Here is a 22,404-nt window from a genome sequence, read left to right as displayed (position 1 = left end):
CATTTTGTCGCATATTTTCTCGAATTTTAAGAGTTAATGTCTAAACATCAACAAACGATCATTGTTCTATGATTCATAAATCTTAGTATTAACATATTCTGGCAAAGTGCTATATACCGTTTTCCAATTACTCTTCCCCGCACATGTAGGAATAAAATAATGCTCAGACGTTCTGATTTTTGTAACGAATAATCTCGTTCATATTCAAAATTCTCTTTAACACTGCACGTTTGTAACGTCGCTTTTCATTGGGCAATCGTGATATTTATATAGATTTATATGCACGACTGTTGACAATTTATGAAGAAATCACACCTTTTTTCCTCTAAGAAAAGGATGTTTGCTGTATAATATATATTCATATAAAGATCCATGACAAGTGACATGTTAGCAATATAACCCTCGCCTTGTGGTTATATTTACAAACAACTTTTTATATAGGGCCAAATAACCTGTCAAAATCTTTATAAGTAATAAAATACTAATAATACAGGTTCGCTATCCTTATCACGTATCCATTCCTGAAGGAAATGGTGAATAACTCTTTGTCTATAATATTTTCCTGTATTTTACCGTCTATAATATTGTCCTGTATTTGACCGTCGATGGTATTGTCCTGTATTTTACCATCTATAATATTGTCCTGTATTTTACCGTCTATAATATTGTCCTGTATTTTACCGTCTATAATACCGCCAATATATTGTCCTGTATTTTACCATCTATAATATTGTCCTGTATTTTACCGTCTATAATATTGTCCTGTATTTTACCGTCTATAATATTGTCCTGTATTTTACCGTTTATAATATTGTCCTGTATTTTACCGTCTATAATAGCGTCTATAATACTGTCCTGTATTTTACCGTCTATAATATTGTCTTGTATTTTACCGTCTATAATATTGTCCTGTATTTGACCGTTTATAATATTGTCCTGTATTTTACCGTCTATAATATTGTCCTGTATTTTAAGAACAGCATGGATCCTGATCTGAGTGCACGGATGCGCAGGCTGGTCTGGATCTATGCCAGTCGCAAACGCACTATGTTGGTTTTGTCGTGACGCGACTCTTTTAACTAATACGCCCAGATTTATGACCATGTATATCATCATTTAACAGCTCCTTGTATACTCTTGGAATGAAATGATCACTCTTGGAATGAAACGATCATTTGTATCTAAATTCTAAATCCAAAACTTTAATATCTTAACAAAATGGTTTAATATGTAAAGGGTATGGCGACATAGCGTTACATATACAGATATCAAGAAGGGGATCGACTCACAAACTCCAAGGTTTCTCGGGATATCAACAAACACACGGACAGCTCCTTTCGTTATGTAAAAGGCCCAAAAGTCAACAAAATGATATAAATTTTATTTCGTACAGTTATAGTGATTAAATATTTAGAATGGAAGACAAAACGTCATTTGTTTATATTTATTTGACATTCAACATGTGATAATCGTCAAATATACTCTAAATCTTATAATAAAAGACTATGATACAAATGTTTGCTTTTCTATGAAAAAGAGAACTGATATCTAGGAGTTTACGCTATATGCCTTTAAAATATAATTTGTAACACATGTGGCAGGGTCAATTTATAACGTTATACGTTTGTTAGATATTACAGTGCCACAAATAATCCCGTTAAATCAGCACATAGAAGTCCAAAAAGGCAAGGAGATTACTTTTACTGTCAGAAATAATCAGAAAATTATTTATTCTTAAATTAAACTGATAGTTAAGTTACCTCAGTACGAAAGTTTCAATGAGAATTAACGATAAGGAAGCAGATCTAAATATATCTTTTGATCAAGAAGAAAATAAATGACAGCGCACAACAAAAATAGATACGATTTTGCATGTAATTGACTCAATTTGTAACGTATTCTACATTTTTGTTACAATATGTATTTTTTATTGACATGTTATCAGCAATATGTAGATTTTCACATATATTTTTGATTATTTTTATATGAAAATAATTAAGCTATTACCGGCTATCGACAGAATATAACCTTTGTATGTATGCAAACGTTTGTATACATTTTAATCCTTCATTGCAAATAAAGTCCAGACGTGAAAAGTTTTTTTTCCTCAATTACATAAAACTTACATTACATACATCAGTGGAAAATTTATCAAGTAATCGCGTTTAGCAAAACATTTATGTGTAGTGTGTAATGTATAATTTCTTGTCAAAAAATGTTACATTGTACAGTCACCTTATCTATTTTAATGTACATGTATTTACGTAATTTTATAACTCTTATCTAAGTAGTATAACGTTCTGCATTGATGGATAATATATGAAAAAGAAGTAAAACGTTCTGCATTGATGGATAATATATGAAAAAGAAGTCTAACGTTCTGCATTGATGGGAAATTTATGAAAAAGAAGTATAACGTTCTGCATTAATGGATAATTTATGAAAAAGAAGTAAAACGTTCTGCATTGATGGATAATATAAAGAAGTAAAACATTCTGCATTGATAGATAATATATGAAAAGGAAGTAAAACTTTCTGCATTGATGGATAATTTATGAAAAAGAAGAAAAACGTTCTGCATTGATAGATAATATATGAAAAAGAAGTAAAACGTTCTGCATTGATGGATAATATATGAAAAAGAGATATAACGTTCTGCATTGATGGATAATTTATGAAAAAGAAGTAAAACGTTCTGCATTGATAGATAATATATGAAAAGGAAGTAAAACTTTCTGCATTGATGGATAATATATGAAAAAGAAGTAAAACGTTCTGCATTGATGGATAATATATGAAAAGGAAGTAAAACGTTCTGCATTGATGGATAATATATGAAAAAGAAGTAAAACGTTCTGCATTGATAGATAATATATGAAAAGGAAGTAAAACGTTCTGCATTGATGGATGATATATGAAAAGGAAGTAAAACGTTCTGCATTGATAGATAATATATGAAAAGGAAGTAAAACGTTCTGCATTGATAGATAATATATGAAAAAGAAGTAAAACGTTCTGCATTGATGGATAATTTATGAAAAAGAAGTAAAACGTTCTGCATTGATGGATAATATATGAAAAGGAAGTAAAACTTTCTGCATTGATGGATAATATATGAAAAGGAAGTAAAACGTTCTACATTGATAGATAATATATGAAAAAGAGGTAAAACGTTCTGCATTGATAGATAATATATGAAAAAGAAGTAAAACGTTCTACATTGATAGATAATATATGAAAAGAAGTAAAACGTTCTGCATTGATAGATAATATATGAAAAGGAAGTAAAAACGTTCTGCATTGATAGATAATATATGAAAAAGGAAGGAAAACGTTCTGCATTGATGGATAATTTATGAAAAAGAAGTAAAACGTTCTGCATTGATGGATAATATATGAAAAAGAAGTAAAACGTTCTGCATTGATGGATAATATTATGAAAAGGAAGTAAAACTTTCTGCATTGATAGATAATATATGAAAAAGAAGTAAAATGTTCTGCATTGATAGATAAAATATGAAAAGGAAGTAAAACGTTCTGCATTGATGGATAATATATGAAAAGAAGTAAAACGTTCTGCATTGATGGATAATATATGAAAAGGAAGTAAAACGTTCTGCATTTATAGATAATATATGAAAAGGAAGTAAAACGTTCTGCATTGATGGATAATTTATGAAAAAAAGTAAAACGTTCTGCATTGATGGATAATTTATGAAAAAGAAGTAAAACGTTCTGCATTGATAGATAATATATGAAAAGGAAGTAAAACTTTCTGCATTGATAGATAATATATGAAAAGGAAGTAAAACGTTCTGCATTGATAGATAATATATGAAAAGGAAGTAAAACTTTCTGCATTGATAGATAATATATGAAAAGGAAGTAAAACTTTCTGCATTGATGGATGATATATGAAAAAGAAGTATAACGTTCTGCATTGATAGATAATATATGAAAAAGAAGTAAAACGTTCTGTATTGATGGATAATATATGAAAAAGAAGTAAAAAGTTCTGCATTGATGGATAATATATGAAAAGGAAGTAAAACGTTCTGCATTGATAGATAATATATGAAAAAGAAGTAGAACGTTCTGCATTGACGGATAATTTATGAAAAAGAAGTTTAACGTTCTGCATTGATGGATAATATATGAAAAAGAAGTAAAACGTTCTACATTGATGGATAATATATGAAAAAGAAGTATAACGTTCTTCATTGATGGATAATATATGAAAAAAAAGTAAAACGTTCTACATTGATGGATAATTAATGAAAAAGAAGTATAACGTTCTGTATTGATGGATAATTTATGAAAAAGAAGTAAAACGTTCTGCATTGATGGGAAATTTATGAAAAAGAAGTATAACGTTCTGCATTGATGGATAATATATGAAAAAGAAGTAAAACGTTCTACATTGATGGATAATATATGAAAAAGAAGTATAACGTTCTACATTGATGGATAATATATGAAAAAGAAGTATAACGTTCTTCATTGATGGATAATATATGAAAAAAAGTAAAACGTTCTACATTGATGGATAATTTATGAAAAAGAAGTATAACGTTCTGTATTGATGGATAATTTATGAAAAAGAAGTAAAACGTTCTGCATTGATGGGAAATTTATGAAAAAGAAGTATAACGTTCTGTATTGATGGATAATATATGAAAAAGAAGTAAAACGCTCTACATTGATGGATAATATATGAAAAAGAAGTATGATGTTTTGCATTGATGGATAATTTATGAAAAAGAAGTGAAACGTTCTGAATTGATGGATAATTTATGAAAAAGAAGTATAACGTTCTGCATTGATAGATAATATATGAAAAAGAAGTATAACGTTCTGCATTGAAAGATAATATATGAAAAAGAAGTATAACATTCTGCATTGATGGATAATACACGAAAAAGAAGTATAACGTTCTGTATTGATGGATAATATATGAAAAAGGAGTATAACGTTCTGCATTGATGGATAATTTATGAAAAAGAAGTAAAACGTTCTGCATTGATGGATAATTTATGAAAAAGAAGAAAGACGTTCTGCATTGATGGATAATATATGAAAAAGAAGTATAACGTTCTGCCTTGATGGATAATATATGAAAAAGAAGTATAACGTTTGCATTGATGGATAATTTATGAAAAAGAAGTATAACGTTCTACATTGATGGATAATTTATGAAAAAGAAGTAAAACGTTCTGCATTGATGGATAATTTATGAAAAGGAAGTTAAAACGTTCTGCATTGATGGGAAATTTATGAAAAGGAAGTATAACGTTCTGCATTGATGGATAATATATGAAAAAGAAGTACAACGTTCTGCATTGATGGGAAATTTATGAAAAAGAAGTAAAACGTTCTGCATTGATGGATAATTTATGAAAAAGAAGTAAAACGTTCTGCATTGATAGATTATATATGAAAAAGAAGTACAACGTTCTGCATTGATGGGAAATTTATGAAAAAGAAGTATAACGTTCTGCATTGATGGATAATTTATGAAAAAGAAGTAAAACGTTCTGCATTGATAGATAATATATGAAAAAGAAGTAAAACGTTCTGCATTGATGGATGATGTATGAAAAAGAAGTATAACGTTCTGCATTGATGGATAATATATGAAAAAGAAGTATAACGTTCTGCATTGATGGATAATATATGAAAAAGAAGTATAACGTTCTGCATTGATGGATAATATATGAAAAAGAAGTAAAACGTTCTGCATTGATGGATAATATATGAAAAAGAAGTAAAACGTTCTGCATTGATGGATAATTTATGAAAAAGAAGTATAACGTTCTGCATTGATGGATAATTTATGAAAAAGAAGTAAAACGTTCTGCATTGATGGATAATTTATGAAAAAGAAGTAAAACGTTCTGCATTGATGGATAATTTATGAAAAAGAAGTAAAACGTTCTGTATTGATGGATAATATATGAAAAAGAAGTGAAACGCTCTGCATTGATGGATAATTTATGAAAAAGAAGTATAACGTTCTGCATTGATGGATAATTTATGAAAAAGAAGTAAAACGTTCTGCATTGATGGATAATTTATGTAATAAAATGATAATGTTATGCTGTAAATGTTTTCAATGTTTTTATGATATTCCTTGATCTTAAGATAGTGTTTTTTCTTTTAAATACAAAGAAAAACACGCACATTTATGATCATGGTCCTATATTTTACTTATTCTTTTTATGCTAATTTACATAATGCAATTCCTCCACGACGTAGACAGACAATTCTGATACTAAGTTACTTTGTTAATGCATTTTACTATAAATAAATGTCGCTATGGTCTAATGTGTACTCTGATTTATGCTGATATGACGTTACGAAGATATTTAGAAATTTCTGTTAAGGAGGTCCCGTAATAAAAGTGTAATATCTTAGCACCTTAAAACTTAACTTCAATGATCAAATAACCTCTAAACATCTGATGACTTGGACGTGATAGCTCTCCATTCATCTCTCTCAAAACAAGAAACAAAATTGTGTAACTATTTAACAAATTAATTTCTTTTGGTACTAAATATTATAAATAGCATTTATTCGTTTTGTTAAAGCATTTTTGATAACATTGCTAAATGGGCCAAACAGCAGAAAACCGACTCCGTGTGTAATTCACCAATATGCTATTTTTTCATTTAACTCCGTACGTAACAAAATCAGCATATATCTAAATTTGAAGATAATGTTTTTCATTATATACAGTTGCACATACTATGTTAATTAAAATGTTAATTATACACAGTCAAGGTAAGTTGCTTATACTGAAACATAGTGTCATTGTTATCTCGACAATCTACATGAAATAGTGTCATCAAAGTATAGATGTGATCAGTCAACTCTATTTGTATAAAGGCTGTATATAAAGTCTGATTGACACGTCCATCGATCTTTGATGATATAGAAACAAGTCATCTCATTATATTAAAGAAACAACAACATTATTTGACGTTTAAGATGAGATTTATAAGAATGTAATGTTTCTTATGTGTTGTTATATAAGCTGCTTTAATAATGTTATCCTCCACATTGTCTTGTCATACATATATAAGCCGCATTGATAGTGGTACCTTTCACTTTATGTTGCTTGTATCATCGTTTAATTTGTGTTGTTATATAAGCCGCATGGTTGTTAGATCATTCACGTTATGTTGTTATATAAACCGCATGGTTGTTAGATCATTCACGTTATGTTGTTATATAAACCGCATGGTTGTCAGATCATTGACATTATGTTGTTATATAAACCGCATGGTTGTCAGATCATTGACATTATGTTGTTATATAAACCGCATGGTTGTCAGATCATTCACGTTATGTTGTTATATAAACCGCATGGTTGTCAGATCATTCACGTTATGTTGTTATATAAACCGCATGGTTGTCAGATCATTCACGTTATGTTGTTATATAAAGTGCATGGTTGTCAGATCATTGACATTGTATTTATATAGACCGCATTGATTATAGTAGTGTTTTCATTTTGTTGTTATATTAACCGCATTAATAGTGGTATCATTTACTTTTGTTGTTATATGAGCCACGTCGTTAACTTTTTGTAGTTATTTAAACCGCATTTATAGTTGTATCGTTCATATTGTGTTGTTATATAGGCCGCATTGATAGTGGTGGCGTTCACTTTTTGTTGTTATATAAACTACATTGATAGTGGTGGCGTTCACTTTTTGTTGTTATATAACCTACATTGATAGTGGTGGCGTTCACTTTTTGTTGTTATATAAACTACATTGATAGTGGTGGCGTTCACTTTTTGTTGTTATATAAACTACATTGATAATGGTGGCGTTCACTTTTTGTTGTTATATAACCTACATTGATAGTGGTGGCGAAGCACGATGTTTGTATGAAAATATATTTATGCACTTTCTATAATATCAGTATTTAAGCGTTAATGTAGAAACTTATCATCTTTATCTATAGCTAACTGATATTGAATTGCAATGAACAAGTTCAGAACAGTGTATATAGTGTTTGATCCCGTCCCGGAAATAAAATCTGGTGCACGCCGGCTTGATCAAACAATTTGTGTCTTGTTCACATGCCTGACTTCATATTAAGTGAATGTCATTTTCTAATTTAACGTTTATTGATGATTAATCACTTAATGGAATAAGATTGCTACATACTGGTTGAAGGTAATATCTAATTAAGAATCCAATAAGTCTTTATAAAACATATTATGTTTACTAAACTAACCATTTAGGGTTAGTGGAAATCTTAAGTAAATAGAAGATGATATAAGTTTACATTATTTCCGGGTATCAGAAGCTTAGTTTTAGAAGTATATAAGAGGGTTATTGTACTTTTAATACCTATCCGACAGGTTTAAAATGTTAAAAATAACTATGATAATTGTGAATACAATGAACAAATGCATAATTATAATTTTGCATTTCGTAATGATTTGTGCATCATGAAACGTAACACATCAAGAAAAATAATAAATATCATTTGACGTGTTAATGTAAATGCAGGTATACACATCAAGCACAGGAAAGTGTTAAGAAAAGTCTCTGAAATGATTTGGTTATGTTTTGATGCAAATTTCACCCTCCCTCTGATTTTTTTCAACAACAAATATATTTAATATGTACTGGACACTTGTTTTTTTGACATGCTATAAGTGGAAAAGTTTTCTTTATTGCCCGGATATCTATTCAATGTTATATGATTGGCACACATGAGAAGACTGACCGGGTCTAAAACCCGAACGCTCGGGATACTGTACTGAAGCTGTACTGACTGAGGTACTAGGCTGCATACACATTCTTCTCTATCAGTGGCTAGTTCTATACCGTAACGTCAACATATACAGTACATAAAAAAAGAAAAAAAAACAACAAAAAAAACTTTAAAACGAAAGGAACTAATTAGTTGGTGTTACGCTCTTCTTGTCCCCGACCCTACCCCCATCAGCAAACGACATTTGAGCCGCGTCATGACAAAACCAGCATAATGGGTTTGCGACAAGCATGGATCCGGACCAGCCTGCGCATCCGCGCAGTCTGATCAGGATCCATGATGTTCGCTTACAAACCCTAATACAAGTAGAGAAACTGATAGCGAACAGCATGGATCCTGATCAGACCTCGCGGATGCGCAGGCTGGTCTGGATCCATGCTGGTCGCAAACCCATTATGTTGGTTTTGTCATGACACGGTTCATTTATTTATTTTTTTAACTAGACCAATTTGTTCTATTTCAAACAAACTTATTTATACAAACTTTGTACAAGAAACCCCTTAGTTAATAGTATTAGATGCATGTATGCAGCAATTATTTCAGAAAGTTTTTGTTTATCATATACTAGTACTAAATGAAATGTTCTCGAAGACAATAATAGTTTGTTACCATTTATAATTGTCCTATGAGAAACTCTTGCTGTATTGTAGCCTATATATTGAAAATGTCATAGATTGGAATCATGTTGAGTTACATACAAAATCACTTAACTCAGTGTCATACATCAGTGAATTACTGATTAAAATGTGTTCGATCTAAGATCGACCTGCTCTAGCTATAAGTATTTAACTACAACATTAACAGTCCTTGTTGAAATTTTTTTTGTCTAAGCACTTGATGCGAGGGTCATTCAATAAGTTCTTTTCCTGGGTTCAACACAGCAACATTTTTACACAAATCTTTTATGTTTCAAACCTTCAAAGAATTCCCCTCTTTTCTACCGAAATGCACTGGTGGAGGATAAAACTACGGAAACCTATTAGTGACTTAAAATGATTAAAATGACCCAGGTATGTTTTGTTTCGGTATCTTTAGTAAATACATTTAGATGCTTTTAAAAATAAACATCAATATATATATATATCAGAAAGATGGATATTAGCAAACGGAGTCTCTAATCCATACATTGCCATGGTACCATTGTCTTTGTGTCTTAAATTTGACATCAAATTATGTAAATCCATTACATCACATTTATTATATTGTACATGTATTTCACGTTTTCTGAAAGAAAACTTGTGCTATTCTAAAATATAGTATGTACGAATGAGAGAAACATTTGATATAAAACGCTTTTATTGTCACTGTTTCGACATAACGACACTATTTTATGTCTTCTGTAAGAGGGTTTCTGTTAATAAATCATTTTAATGTTTCTCGGATCAATATTTTTACGTGTTCCTTTTAAATGTTGTTTTACCGAGATTTATACAAACCTGTCTTGAGACAATTATTGCTTTTATGGTAACAAGTTACATTTTTGATGCACATTTGTTAAGAAGGAAAATGTGTACTGTTCACAATAGTTTGTTTAGACATGAAATATATTTTAATGTCGTTTTATTTTGCAATTAGATAAATAAAACGGATTACTCAAAATGAAGTTTATAAGTTTCTTAAACATTCTAGTTACTTATGAAAAAATTAGAAAAGGTAGGGAGACAAACCAATTAATTGTCAACGGCAGAAACGTTTATACCGTATATCAACTGAAATTAAAATCAATCATCGATATTTTCATTGAAATTCTTATGCATTATTAACAAAGAAAATATGTGTACATTTTGCCGGATAACAAATGCCTGTACTATTTGTTGAAATCTGAATGCGTATTGTATGAGTAAACATACTTTCGTAAAATGGCCATTCGACATAAGGTACTCATTCGCCTGAACAGGGATTAATTATAAACAAGAGGGCCATGATGGCCCTAGATCGCTCACCTGAATTATCAAACTCATCCAAACAATTACCTAGACAAGCATTCTGACCAAGTCTCATGACAGGTGAGTCAAAAATGTGACCACTACAGTGTTAACAAGGATTATCCATATTTGAGCAGTGCGACCTAGTTTTTTACCCAGGTGACACATATTCAAACTTGACCTAGAAATCATCAAAACAAACTTTCAGACCAATTTCCAGGGTACTTGGATCAAAACAGTAGCAACTAGAGTGTTAACAAGATTTTTCTATTTTTAGCTCCGGTGACCTAGTTTCACATGCGATTTCGAACTCATCCAAGCAATTACCTAGACAAGCATCCTGACCAAGTTTGATGATAATTGAGTCGAAAATGTTTTTCCATATTTGGGCGGTGTGACCTAGTTTTTCATCCAAGATGACCCATGTTCGATCTTGACTTAGAAATCATCAAAACAAACTTTCAGACCAATCAACAGAATATTTGGATCACAACAGTAGCCACTAGAGTGTTAACAAGATTTTTCTATTTTTAGCTCCTGTGACCTAGTTTTTCATCCGAGATGTCCCATGTTCGATTTATTCCCAGCAATGACCTAGACAAGTTTCCTGACCAAGTTTGATGACAATTGAGTCAAAATTGTGACCACTAGAGTGTTAACAAGGTTTTTCTATTTTTAGCTCCTGTGACCTAGTTTTTCATCCGAGATGACCCATGTTCGAACTCATCCGAGTTATTACCTAGACAAGCATCTTGATCAAGTTTGATGATGATTGATGCAAAACTGTGACCGCTAAAGTGTTAACAAGGTTTTTCTATTTTTAGCTCCGGTGACCTACTTTTTCATCCGAGATGACCCATGTTCGAACTCATCCAAGCTATCAACTAGATAAGCATCCTGACCAAGTTTGATGATGATTGATGCAAAAATGTGACCGCTAGAGTGTTAACAAGGTTTTTCTATTTATAGCTCCGGTGACCTAGTTTTTCATCCGAGATGACCCATATTCGAACTCATCCGAGCTATTATCTAAACAAGCATCCTGACAAAGTTTGATGATGATTGGGTCAAAAATGTGACTACTAGAGTGGTCACAAGGTTTTTCTATTTTTAGCTCCTGTGACCTAGTTTTTCATCAGAGATGACCCATGTTCGAACTCATCCAAGCAATTGACTAGACAAGCATTCTGACCAAGTTTGATGATGATTGGTTCAAAAATGTGACCACTAGAGTGTTCACAAGGTTTTTCTATTTATAGCTCCTGTGACCTACTTTTTCATCCGAGATGACCCATGTTCGAACTCATCCGAGCTATCACCTAGACAAACATCCTGACCAAGTTTGATGAAGATTGGGTCAAAAATGTGACCTCTAGAGTGTTCACAAGGTTTTTCTATTTTTAGCTCTTGTGACCTAGTTTTTCATCTGAGATGACCCATGTTCGAACTCATCCGAGCTTTCAACTAGATAAGCATCCTGACCAAGTTTGATGATGATTGAGGCAAAAATGTGACCGCTAGAGTGTTCACAAGCAATTGTGGACGGCCGGACGGACGACGGACGACGGACGACGGACATTCATCGATCCTAAAAGCTCACCCTGAGCAAGCTCAGGTGAGCTAAAAAAGCGTACATTTGATTTTTTGGCGTTTATTTGGCGTGACTATCAGTTCCATATAGTGAAATTTCTACATTTCTGATTATTGCATATTGTTCAACATGTTTGCATACGAACAAGCTAGAATATAAAGTTTTGCAGTTTCTCTTTTAATTTTTACTTTTGTTTTGACATTGTAATTACTTCATAAAATCGTAGTCTTAAACTTATGTAGTCTTAGTATATGTCTATGTATAATTATATGTTTAACACACATTGTTCGTGTGTCTGGTAATTAATCTCTCTATAATAAGTCAAGAAACTGTAACAAGACGAGGAAGATTTCAGTTATAACTCGACTTTATCACGGGAACAAAACAATCAATTCTTTATTCAACTTAAATAGCTGTTTTAACAAGAAGTTGTGCTGTTCTGATTTGCATCAGCAGAACAATATTTACTTATCACGTGTTTCTCCTTTTTTGTTTTAATTTGTATAGTATTGAGCTATTTTAAAATTTCTATATGATTTGATGAAGTAATATGATTGTTAATTTAGAAGTTTTGTCAAGTGACAGCATAAATATTTGATATCATTTTTATAACTGATAGTGCCCAGTCAGCAATTTTCTGCAATGTGGATAAAAACTTTTTTTATCCGTTGCTTTTTTTTTTCTTTCAATAAATTGATGAAATGCATTAATTGAATACAAGAATAGAGAGATTAACTCATTGATTATCATCGTGTTTGTCTGCTGCCTTTTGAATTTGTTTTTAAGCTTATTGTTACATCTCTAGTTACGCTTGATAGACTTTCATCTCATTTTACCGACTTTGAGACAACTAAAAGAGATTTTATAGAATGAGATTTTTTTTCTTCTCTTTATTAGCGAAAGTAATGTTAGTGCTTTTGTATGTTTATACTTAATCAATGATTATATTGATAGTTTAAATTGAGGATACATGAACGTGAACTTCCGGTCTGATACATTAATGTTACGTTTTTATTACTATTTCCTATATCAGCAAAACGGGGTTTAGTTATTTACCTGAATGATTTTAAGACTTGGGATACAAATACAAGAGTGTCTTTTATTATGTTATTTATAGCATGTTCTGAACTAAAGTAACATTTTTTTTATTATTTCTAATTACAATCAGTTACTTATTAAACAACACTTTTGATGCCTTTAACTCATATAGTATAATGATATTGACGAGTACAAAGTTTTACACTTGTATTCGAGTTCAACAGAATAAGTAATACTAGTATTAATCTTATTTAGTCTCGGTAAAAATATATGCGAATTTTCGCTGATTCAGATGTGGACTAAAGTATTCAAGTTTCATGAAATTCAAAGCGTTTTTGAAAAAAAAACATTGAGATTTATTTTTAACATCCTGACTTTCCTTTATATATTTTTTTATCGGATTTTCATGTAAAATTTGTGTAGAAATCTTTCCGTCGTGATATCTGGTGTGTCCAAAACATGCAATACGTATGGAGATAAATGTTACAAAACGAACTCAAATTACAGCGTTCTCTCGAAATCTGAATGCAAACTACTCTATATATTCAACAATATTATTCATAAGATGAATTATCATTAGCATGTACAACACGTGAGAGATGAAAAAATGAACATCTTCGACACTTTACCATGTTCATATGAGAATAAACAATGAGCATAGAAGTCAAGAAACAGACAAACAAGCAGTGAGCATGACTTCAGCAACAGATGTCCATTTAGACACCTGAGGGAAACAAATCATACATAAATCATATTGAGTTAACATTAGTATAAGAGAAGCTGCTTACATTTTTATATGTAGAATCACCGAAATCAGTTACATTGGTCTTCAAAATGAAAGTATTTATCTTTAAAAAGGCTAAATGAAAAAAAAATCAACATTAAACAGTCGACATTCGATTTATCAATGCCGAGTTAGTATAACATTCATCACAAATTAAGCTCGACATTCGGGTTTTTCTTGGTCTCTTTTTGAATGTCGAGCTGGTATGTGAAGCTGGCTAGACATTCTGCACAAGATTCGGCTCGACATAGGTATTTTTTGTCTATTTTGTCCTCGTGGGATGTAAACTGACAAGACATTGAGCACAATTTTCAGCTCGACTTTTGTTCTTTTTTGTATTTAATGTCGAACTGTTATTTTCTTTCTTATTTGTGTCTCTTTTATGTTGAACTAGGCTTTGAAGCTGAAAACAAACCATAAAAAACAACAACTACAAACAAACGAATGTCGTGCTGAATGTCGTGTTGATTGACTAGCCAGCTTCACATCCCAACTCGATATACAATCGAAGACTTTTCCTCTATATCAGAATCTCGAGGGCACCCAAACCTCGATTAAATATAGGTTAAATAAGATTAAAAGGCAAACACATTTTGTAAATTATCATTTTTATTGCTTTAATGTCAAGTCATGATTGGCAGGAAGAAACAAATGGGTGAGGTAATAAGACCATACGTGTACAAACATACCTATTCACCGTTTATATAATTGTTTTGCTTGGAATCAAAGTTTCAAATTCACTTTAACATCTCGTGAAGGAGGTTCAACTACACATAATTATACATCTTAAAACTAGGTAGAAAATTATTCACAAAAATCGTTTTGTAATTAACAAATTTAAAGGCCCATTTAACTTCATTTACTATATTTTTAGCCGTATCAAAACCAACCACTGTCTTTAATGTAAGGAAAATCTATAGCTGTTACATGTATCATTGTATAGAATTCTTTCTACTATTCATTTATAATTATATAAGCAGAATTTACAACACAATTCAGAATGATCATTGTTTTTGACGATGGGTGTCTCTTCCTATTAATTCGCTGAAATTTTTCGTTGTATCTCAATGCATTATGATTATAGCACTTTAAACACATACTTTAATGACTTAATTATCCAATATATCGATATCTTTACACAGACAATACTGTCTCAAAACTGTATCAGCTAAACAATGTGACTGGTTCCCATATCTATTGACCCTAACTGGTTCCCCTATCACGGTCATTTTATTGTCAACGCCGTCGGCGGAATGCTTCTCATAATCTATCATGACTTCAATAAGACCTTTACTAGGATTTGTGTACAACATAAGAACATATCGCCCGCTATAATCAGTTTCTGTGTAACCTTTCAACCGTTTAAAGAAGCCTGGTTCCCTTTCTATATGATCTTTGTCAATATCACCTTCGGTTGTATACATGACCTTGGCGTCTGTTATGTTAAGCAGTGTTAATTCTCGACAAATATCTTGGTGATCATGTAACATTATGTTTAAATGTTGAACAGCAAACTGTGCTAACTTGATAGTTAACGGATTAGAAAGACTGACCGCAGTAGAATCATAGCATGTACAAAACTGAGGAGGTACGCCAGCATCTTTGCATGTACGACCTTTTGGAATTTTAGAAAATAAACTTCGACTTGTTCGTGATCTGTAAACAGCTTCCGAATTCTTTTCAGAGAATCTACCATATATTGTATCTACGACAGTTTGGTGTATGTCAAAAGCAGAAATAAGTTTGTCCGTGTTATATTGTAAGTTTTTCTGTAGCCATGGATATTTTAGCTTTAATACTTCAGGAATATACACCGTAAGAAATGGCATGTTGTTTTCTATTCTGCCAATGTATGTTGCACTAGCTCCACCTAACCTAAACCCATGGTCACTTCCTACGATTAGAATTGACCTTTCAAGATGACCATTTGATTTCATCCACTGTAAAAACTCGTATAAAGGTTGGTCGGCACGGCCTAAGGAAATAAAATCTTCATGACCTATTTGATTGTTCCATAAAAACGAAAATTTTAATCTTTTTGTATATTTAGTAACAAATCTTTTAAGAAAGTCAATTTGTAGCAAATAATGGTCTTTATTTCCGTAACACCACCAGGTTGAATTTCCAAGAGGTTCCATTACCACCGGGTTGACTGCATTCATTGCCAAAGCATACGGCCTGTAATAATAATCTGTAGGTGACTTCTTGAAGCCCGGATGCATGAAATTCATTAAAGATATGTCAGGTCGATCTTCCGAATATAAAGTCACGTATTTTTCTATCGGTTTTTCGTTCCAGATGAATGGCCAGTTGTCCAAGAAAGTATTCAGAAATATTTCCATACGGTATTTATAATCTTCCTTACCAGTTAATAAAGGTATCATGTTTGGAAATGAATTTAGTCCAACTTTCATATAACCACGGAAATCAAAAGCACCTAACGTTTCGGTTAGATATTTATACGATTTTGGCAGTTTTCTCAATGCATGTGATCTTGAGGCGGAGTCTAATCCGAAGAACAGAACACTAAATTTATCATCCGACTCATAGCCGATTTTCTGCTGCCTGGTTTTGGAGTCGTTAGTCATTACATTAAAATGAACAAAATCGTACACTGTTTCATTCGGTGTATTTCGGCATAAAACACGGAATACTGGGTTGTTGATAAAAATTGGAGGCTCAAAAGGTATCTCGTCCTCCAGTTGAATATCATGATCGCCATCAACACGATGAATAAGCATGTACACACATTTCAATGACGTCAGCGAATATTGCAAAATGGCGGATTTATTATATTTTAAAATACCATTTTCGTCGACGTAAAGTAATGAAAATTTCGTTGGTGCACATTCAATAGGTGGAGAGGTTTGAAGATATTGGCTAAGTGATTTATCCCATGGGTTTAATTCATGAAGCTTACATGGCTGTCCACGGGTGATCAATGGTATTTGAAAACTTGAGTTATATAAGAACATTACTGATGGTAAAAATAACAGTGGCAGTGCTAACAAAATGTATTTCCGTTGCGTATTCTTTATGGCAAGACACGTTTTAATGTATGATACACATTTTCTTTTTGTCATTTTAACAGTTTGAAGCAATACTTTTTTCAACATGTAAACGTTGTGCTGGTGCAGTTATGTACCCTTGTTCTATTTTATACACACTTAAATAAACATTGTATTATACAGTATACATTGTATTTCAGGTTGAAATGCCCTATCTTATAGGCGAAGAATTCACATTTTACACTCCTGGTTATTGTATTTGCAGACAGGCTTCCTAGTAGTTTATTTTATGCTCATACAACACATTATATGTGCGCAATCCTATCTGGTTTTATATTGCTTGATCTAGTTACTTGGTGATCTTCGACGCTGCATGTGCATTACTTTACTAACATCCCGTATTTACAGTACATCCTGAAACAAACAAGAAAAGAAGTTAGAATAAAACTATCAAAGATTAACAGAAAAAAATATGCGACATCTATAAATCTTATCCTTAACATAATCTCTGCAAGTTATTATTTTAGAATCATTTACTATAGGTCAGTACAAAAGCAGAATCTAATTCAAATATAACAAGAGGGCCATGATGGACCTAGATCGCTCACTAGACCCATCGAACGCATCCGAACAATTACCTACACAAGCATTCTGACCAAGTTTCGTGACAGGTGAGTCAAAAATGTGACCGCTAGAGTGTTAACAAGATTTTCCATATTTGAGCAGTGTGACCTAGTTCTTTACCCAGGTGACCCATATTCGAACTTGACCTAGAAATCATCAAAACAAAGTTTCAGACCAATTTCCAGGATACTTGGATCAAAACAGTAGCCACTAGAGTGTTAACAAGATTTAACTATTTTTAGCTCCGGTGACCTAGTTTTTCATGCGAGATAACCCATGTTCGAACTAATCCGAGCAATTACCTAGACAAGCATCCTGACCAAGTTTGATGATAATTGAGTCAACAATGTGACCACTAGAATGTTAACAGGGTTTTTCTATATTTGGGCAGTGTGACCTAGTTTTTGATTCCAGGTAACCTATATTCGAACTTGACCTAGAAATCATCAAAACAAACTTTCAGACAAATTTATAGGATATTTGGATCAAAACAGTAACCACGAGAGTGTTAACAAGATTTTTCTACTTTTAGCTCCTGTGACCTAGTATTTCATTCGAGAATACTCATGTTCGAACTTATCCGAGGAATTACCTAGAAAAGCATCTTGACCAAGTTTAATGACAATTTAGTCAAAAATGTGACCACTAGAGTGTTAACAAGATTTTTCTATTTTTGCCACTGTGACCTAGTTTTTCATCAGAGATGACCCATGTTCGAACTCATCTGTGTAATTACCTATACAAGCATCCTGACCAAGTTTGATGACACTTGAGTCAAAAATGTGACCGCTAGAGTGTTAACAAGGTTTTTCTATTTCTAGCTCCTGTGACCTAGTTTTTCAATCGAGATAACCCATGTTCGAACTTATTCGAGCAATTAACTTGACAAGCATCCTGACCAAGTTTGATGACAATCGAGTCAAAAATGTGACCACTAGAGTGTTAACAGGATTTTTCTAGTTTTAGCTCCTGTGACATTGTTTTTCATCAGAGATGACCCATGTTAGAACTCATCGAAGTTTCAACCTAGACAAGCATCCTGACAAAGTTTGATGATGATTGAGGCAAAAATGTAACCGCTAAAGTGTTAACAAGGTTTTTTCGATTTTTAGCTCCTGTGACCTAGTTTTTTTATCCGAGATGACCCATGTTCGAACTCATCGGAGCTTTATCACCTAGACAAGCATCCTGACCAAGTTTGATGATGATTCAGGCAAAAATGTGACCACTAGAGTGTTAACAAGGTTTTTCTATTATTAGCTCCTGTGACCTTATTTTTCATCCGAGATGACCCATGTTGGAATTCATGCAAGCTATCACCTAGACAAGCATCCTAACCAAGTTTGATTATGATTGAGGCAAAATTTGACCGCTAGAGTGTTAACGAACAAGTGTTGACGGACGACAAACGACGGACGACGGACATTCAACGATCCTAAAAGCTCACCCTGAGCAAGCTCAGGTGAGCTCAAAAAAATAAATATATTAGCTTTGATATATAACATAGAAGCATCTGACCCGTCAAAGGAATTGCAATGCAAATATGCGTGGGTTTCAATGAACAATCTACCTCTAATAATCTTTAGTGAGAATACTAACTAAACCCTAGTATCCCGCCATGATAATCCATTTTTTTATTTAGAAAATGAAGGACTCTTGTGGCTGTCACATTTAAGGGAGATAATTAAATAGACTCTATTAGTCTGCATTACATGCCCCTGTTACTACGTCATTAATAATTGTAGCTCTAATATACTTGCTTGATAATCCGGCACAATTAACTGAACTTTAATATCCTGTTGTGATATTACATTTAGAGAAAATGGAAATAATTATAACAACTCTCCTTGATAATCCATTCACATAAATTAGGGATATAACAGTTAGCCTAATAACCGTGTTAAACGTTTAAACGACCGTTCTATTAAAATCCTTAGATTTTTTACATTAACTTTGTTTCTTTATGACAAAATATGAAATTTTGTTCTTATTTTGTTGTACTCAAAGTAATACATATCCGATATTTACAGTACATGTAGTAAATATTTTCCGTCGGAAAAATACATTGTTGAGTAAAACTAAAATACAAACGAATCGTCTTATCTTGTTATAAAATACCAACTTGAAGGTAATATTTAAAATCAATTTAAAACTTTTTCGCCTCTTTGTCAAAAACTAATCTCGGTTATCGGTTATTGAATTTTCTAACCGATTTTTCAGCTAAAAACTAACCGTATCGTTTAAACGGATAAACGTGACACCCGCAATTATTGAAAATCACTATTTTAAAAGAAATACAAACATTAACAAGATTATCTTTGCATTATTTTACTATCAGAATATAGAAAAGGTTAGGAAACAACAAAACTATGGCAACATAACATGTTTGTTTGTTTTATTTTACGCCTTTTTCCAACAGTATGGCGGGTAGTTTCCTAACCATCGTTCGTGGAGAGTTACACCATTACTAGACAACCTTCCTCCGCGCTAAACTACCAAAGCATCTCCCGGGGATCGAACCCACGCCAGAGAGGTAACTGGATTAGAAGTCATCGACTCTAACCCCTCGACCAACATGTTAAAGTGATAGAGTAGAAGTATTCAGAACGATCAATTCTATCGTTAACCTGAAAAATTCCCGTGGCACTGACCTGGATTTGAACCCCAGATAATCACGTCACTTCTTCAATACTATATACAGATACACAAGTAGGTGAGATTGCTACCAAATGATTGAGTTACAAGTATTGTACTAGTCACAAAGTGAAAATCTCCTTTCTTATTTGAAGTGAAAGTATATGGAAACTTGAGTTAATTAAAATCGTACATATGTGAGCGTTCGTGTGTGCGTGTGTCCGTGCGTGCGTGTGTGTGTTCTAATTTGATTATTTGCGTGTTCTGTACGAAGATTTCAGCACAGTTTTGGTCATTTATCGGCGGTCTGTCTACATAACCGGCCTTCCTGCATGGATAATATACCAGAAATTACCGAACGTTAGACTAAATGTCCGTGATCATTTGTCTAGAAATTGTCGGTGAAATGCTACACATTTAGTTTATGTTTTGTGAATTGTTTTATTTGTTAATAATTTGGCAATAATTAAATTTTGATTTGATTTTGATTTGCTTTGTACCCCTACAATAAATGACGCTCTCCTTCATAAAAAGATAAAAATGAGAAACAAAATATAAATTATAGAGAAAATAAAGCATCGTAGACTAAATGATCAGTGATGATGACCACGGATAAAGTAATATAAGTTGTATTTAAATCGGTAAGATAACATTTGCTATATTACAAGTACCTGTATCTAAATATTTATCAGCAGAAGATTATAGTTTTTCATTATTTAAGTTATATCTAACAGTTTAACAGCCTGTAGATTAAAATTTGTATGAAAAAAAAATCAACTTACAGTTTTGATATTTTTACAGCCAATTACACGTCCAGCAACAATTAAATATTCATTTGTGGCAAACTAGCATACAAAATTGCATACCGAATAAATAAATAGTCATATAAAGTCATGTATATTTTCCACACTGACTTTTTATCACACACATGTGGTTAGATTAGGTTGTACACAACACGAGATTTTACCTGTTTCACATTGTATTGTTATACAAACAATAATCTAAATACATATTTAAGACGTTAAAACCCGGGCCAAACCGATTACTTCAAGCATTATAACTAATGCTTTAATGATATCTAAAGACGTTTGACCAGCGGGTATGTACATGTCATGCTTTATGATTTTAAAATATAAATATCCTATTACTTTACACGGAACGTCGGTGGTTCTACTCATGTACCCGTTCGTTCCTGAAATAATGCACGGAAAGGCACCCGAGGTCTTCCTCCACCAGTGAAGCTGGAACGACGCTATAATGGCCTTTACTGTGTCGGTGTGGCGTAAAACCCAAACAAACAAACACACACTTTTCAAAAAAATGACATGCATAATTATAAATATTAATAATATAGTAATTAATAATTTAGTAAAATAATAATAATAATTTAATAAAATAATAATAATAAAATAAATGATGATGATAATAATAATAATAATGATAAAAAATAATGATAATAATAATAATAGATCTAATAATAATAATAATAATAATAATAATAATAATAAATAATAATAATAATAATAATAAATAATTTTATAATAATAATAATATAATAATAATAATAATAATAATAAATAATAATAATATAACAAAAACAACAACAAACAACATTAATAATTGCGGGACTCCACTGAAGTTTTTGAATGTTGGGACTGGAAATATTTTTTGAGATTATTACTCTATTTGATGTTGCTCTATACTAATAATTTATGTGTAAAATTTCAGATCATTAACTCGCTCCGTTTTTTTCCATAATAATTATTATTAATAGTGAAAATGACGCAAAATTGAAAAGTGTTTAAACGCCTTTCACTCGAATCGGACAGAGAATAGCGCAAACATATGATTTTCAATGGATTTCCTGTATATTTCTTAGTTATATTTTATTTATATTTCTGTTTTAAGTACTCATGTTGATCTATGCGAAAAAAATTAAAATTTTATGTTTTAGGCTTATTAAATTCAGTCGAGTTCCTTTAATGTTATGCTTATAATAATAATAAT

The 22,404-nt window shown here is 31.8% G+C and overlaps 1 protein-coding gene across 1 annotated transcript; it reads right to left on the bottom strand.

Annotated features, from left to right (window-relative positions):
* Positions 1 to 15,208: 15,208 nt before the first annotated feature.
* LOC132756791 (uncharacterized) lies at positions 15,209 to 21,417 on the bottom strand. The gene is made up of 2 exons (XM_060747928.1): positions 21,180 to 21,417; positions 15,209 to 17,553 (listed from the first exon to the last, which is right to left on the bottom strand). Exon 2 carries the CDS (start codon positions 17,245 to 17,247, stop codon positions 15,241 to 15,243), a length of 2,007 nt encoding a protein of 668 aa, XP_060603911.1. The 5' UTR covers positions 17,248 to 17,553; positions 21,180 to 21,417; the 3' UTR covers positions 15,209 to 15,240.
* Positions 21,418 to 22,404: the final 987 nt, after the last annotated feature.

The sequence above is a fragment of the Ruditapes philippinarum genome, unplaced genomic scaffold (genome assembly GCF_026571515.1).
Source record: "Ruditapes philippinarum isolate M1 unplaced genomic scaffold, ASM2657151v2 ctg5610_1_1_1_1, whole genome shotgun sequence".
In the NCBI taxonomy this organism is placed as follows: domain Eukaryota; kingdom Metazoa; phylum Mollusca; class Bivalvia; order Venerida; family Veneridae; genus Ruditapes; species Ruditapes philippinarum.
The sequence above is the reverse complement of the archived record's forward strand: the minus strand, read 5'-3'. Positions and strand labels throughout refer to the sequence as shown.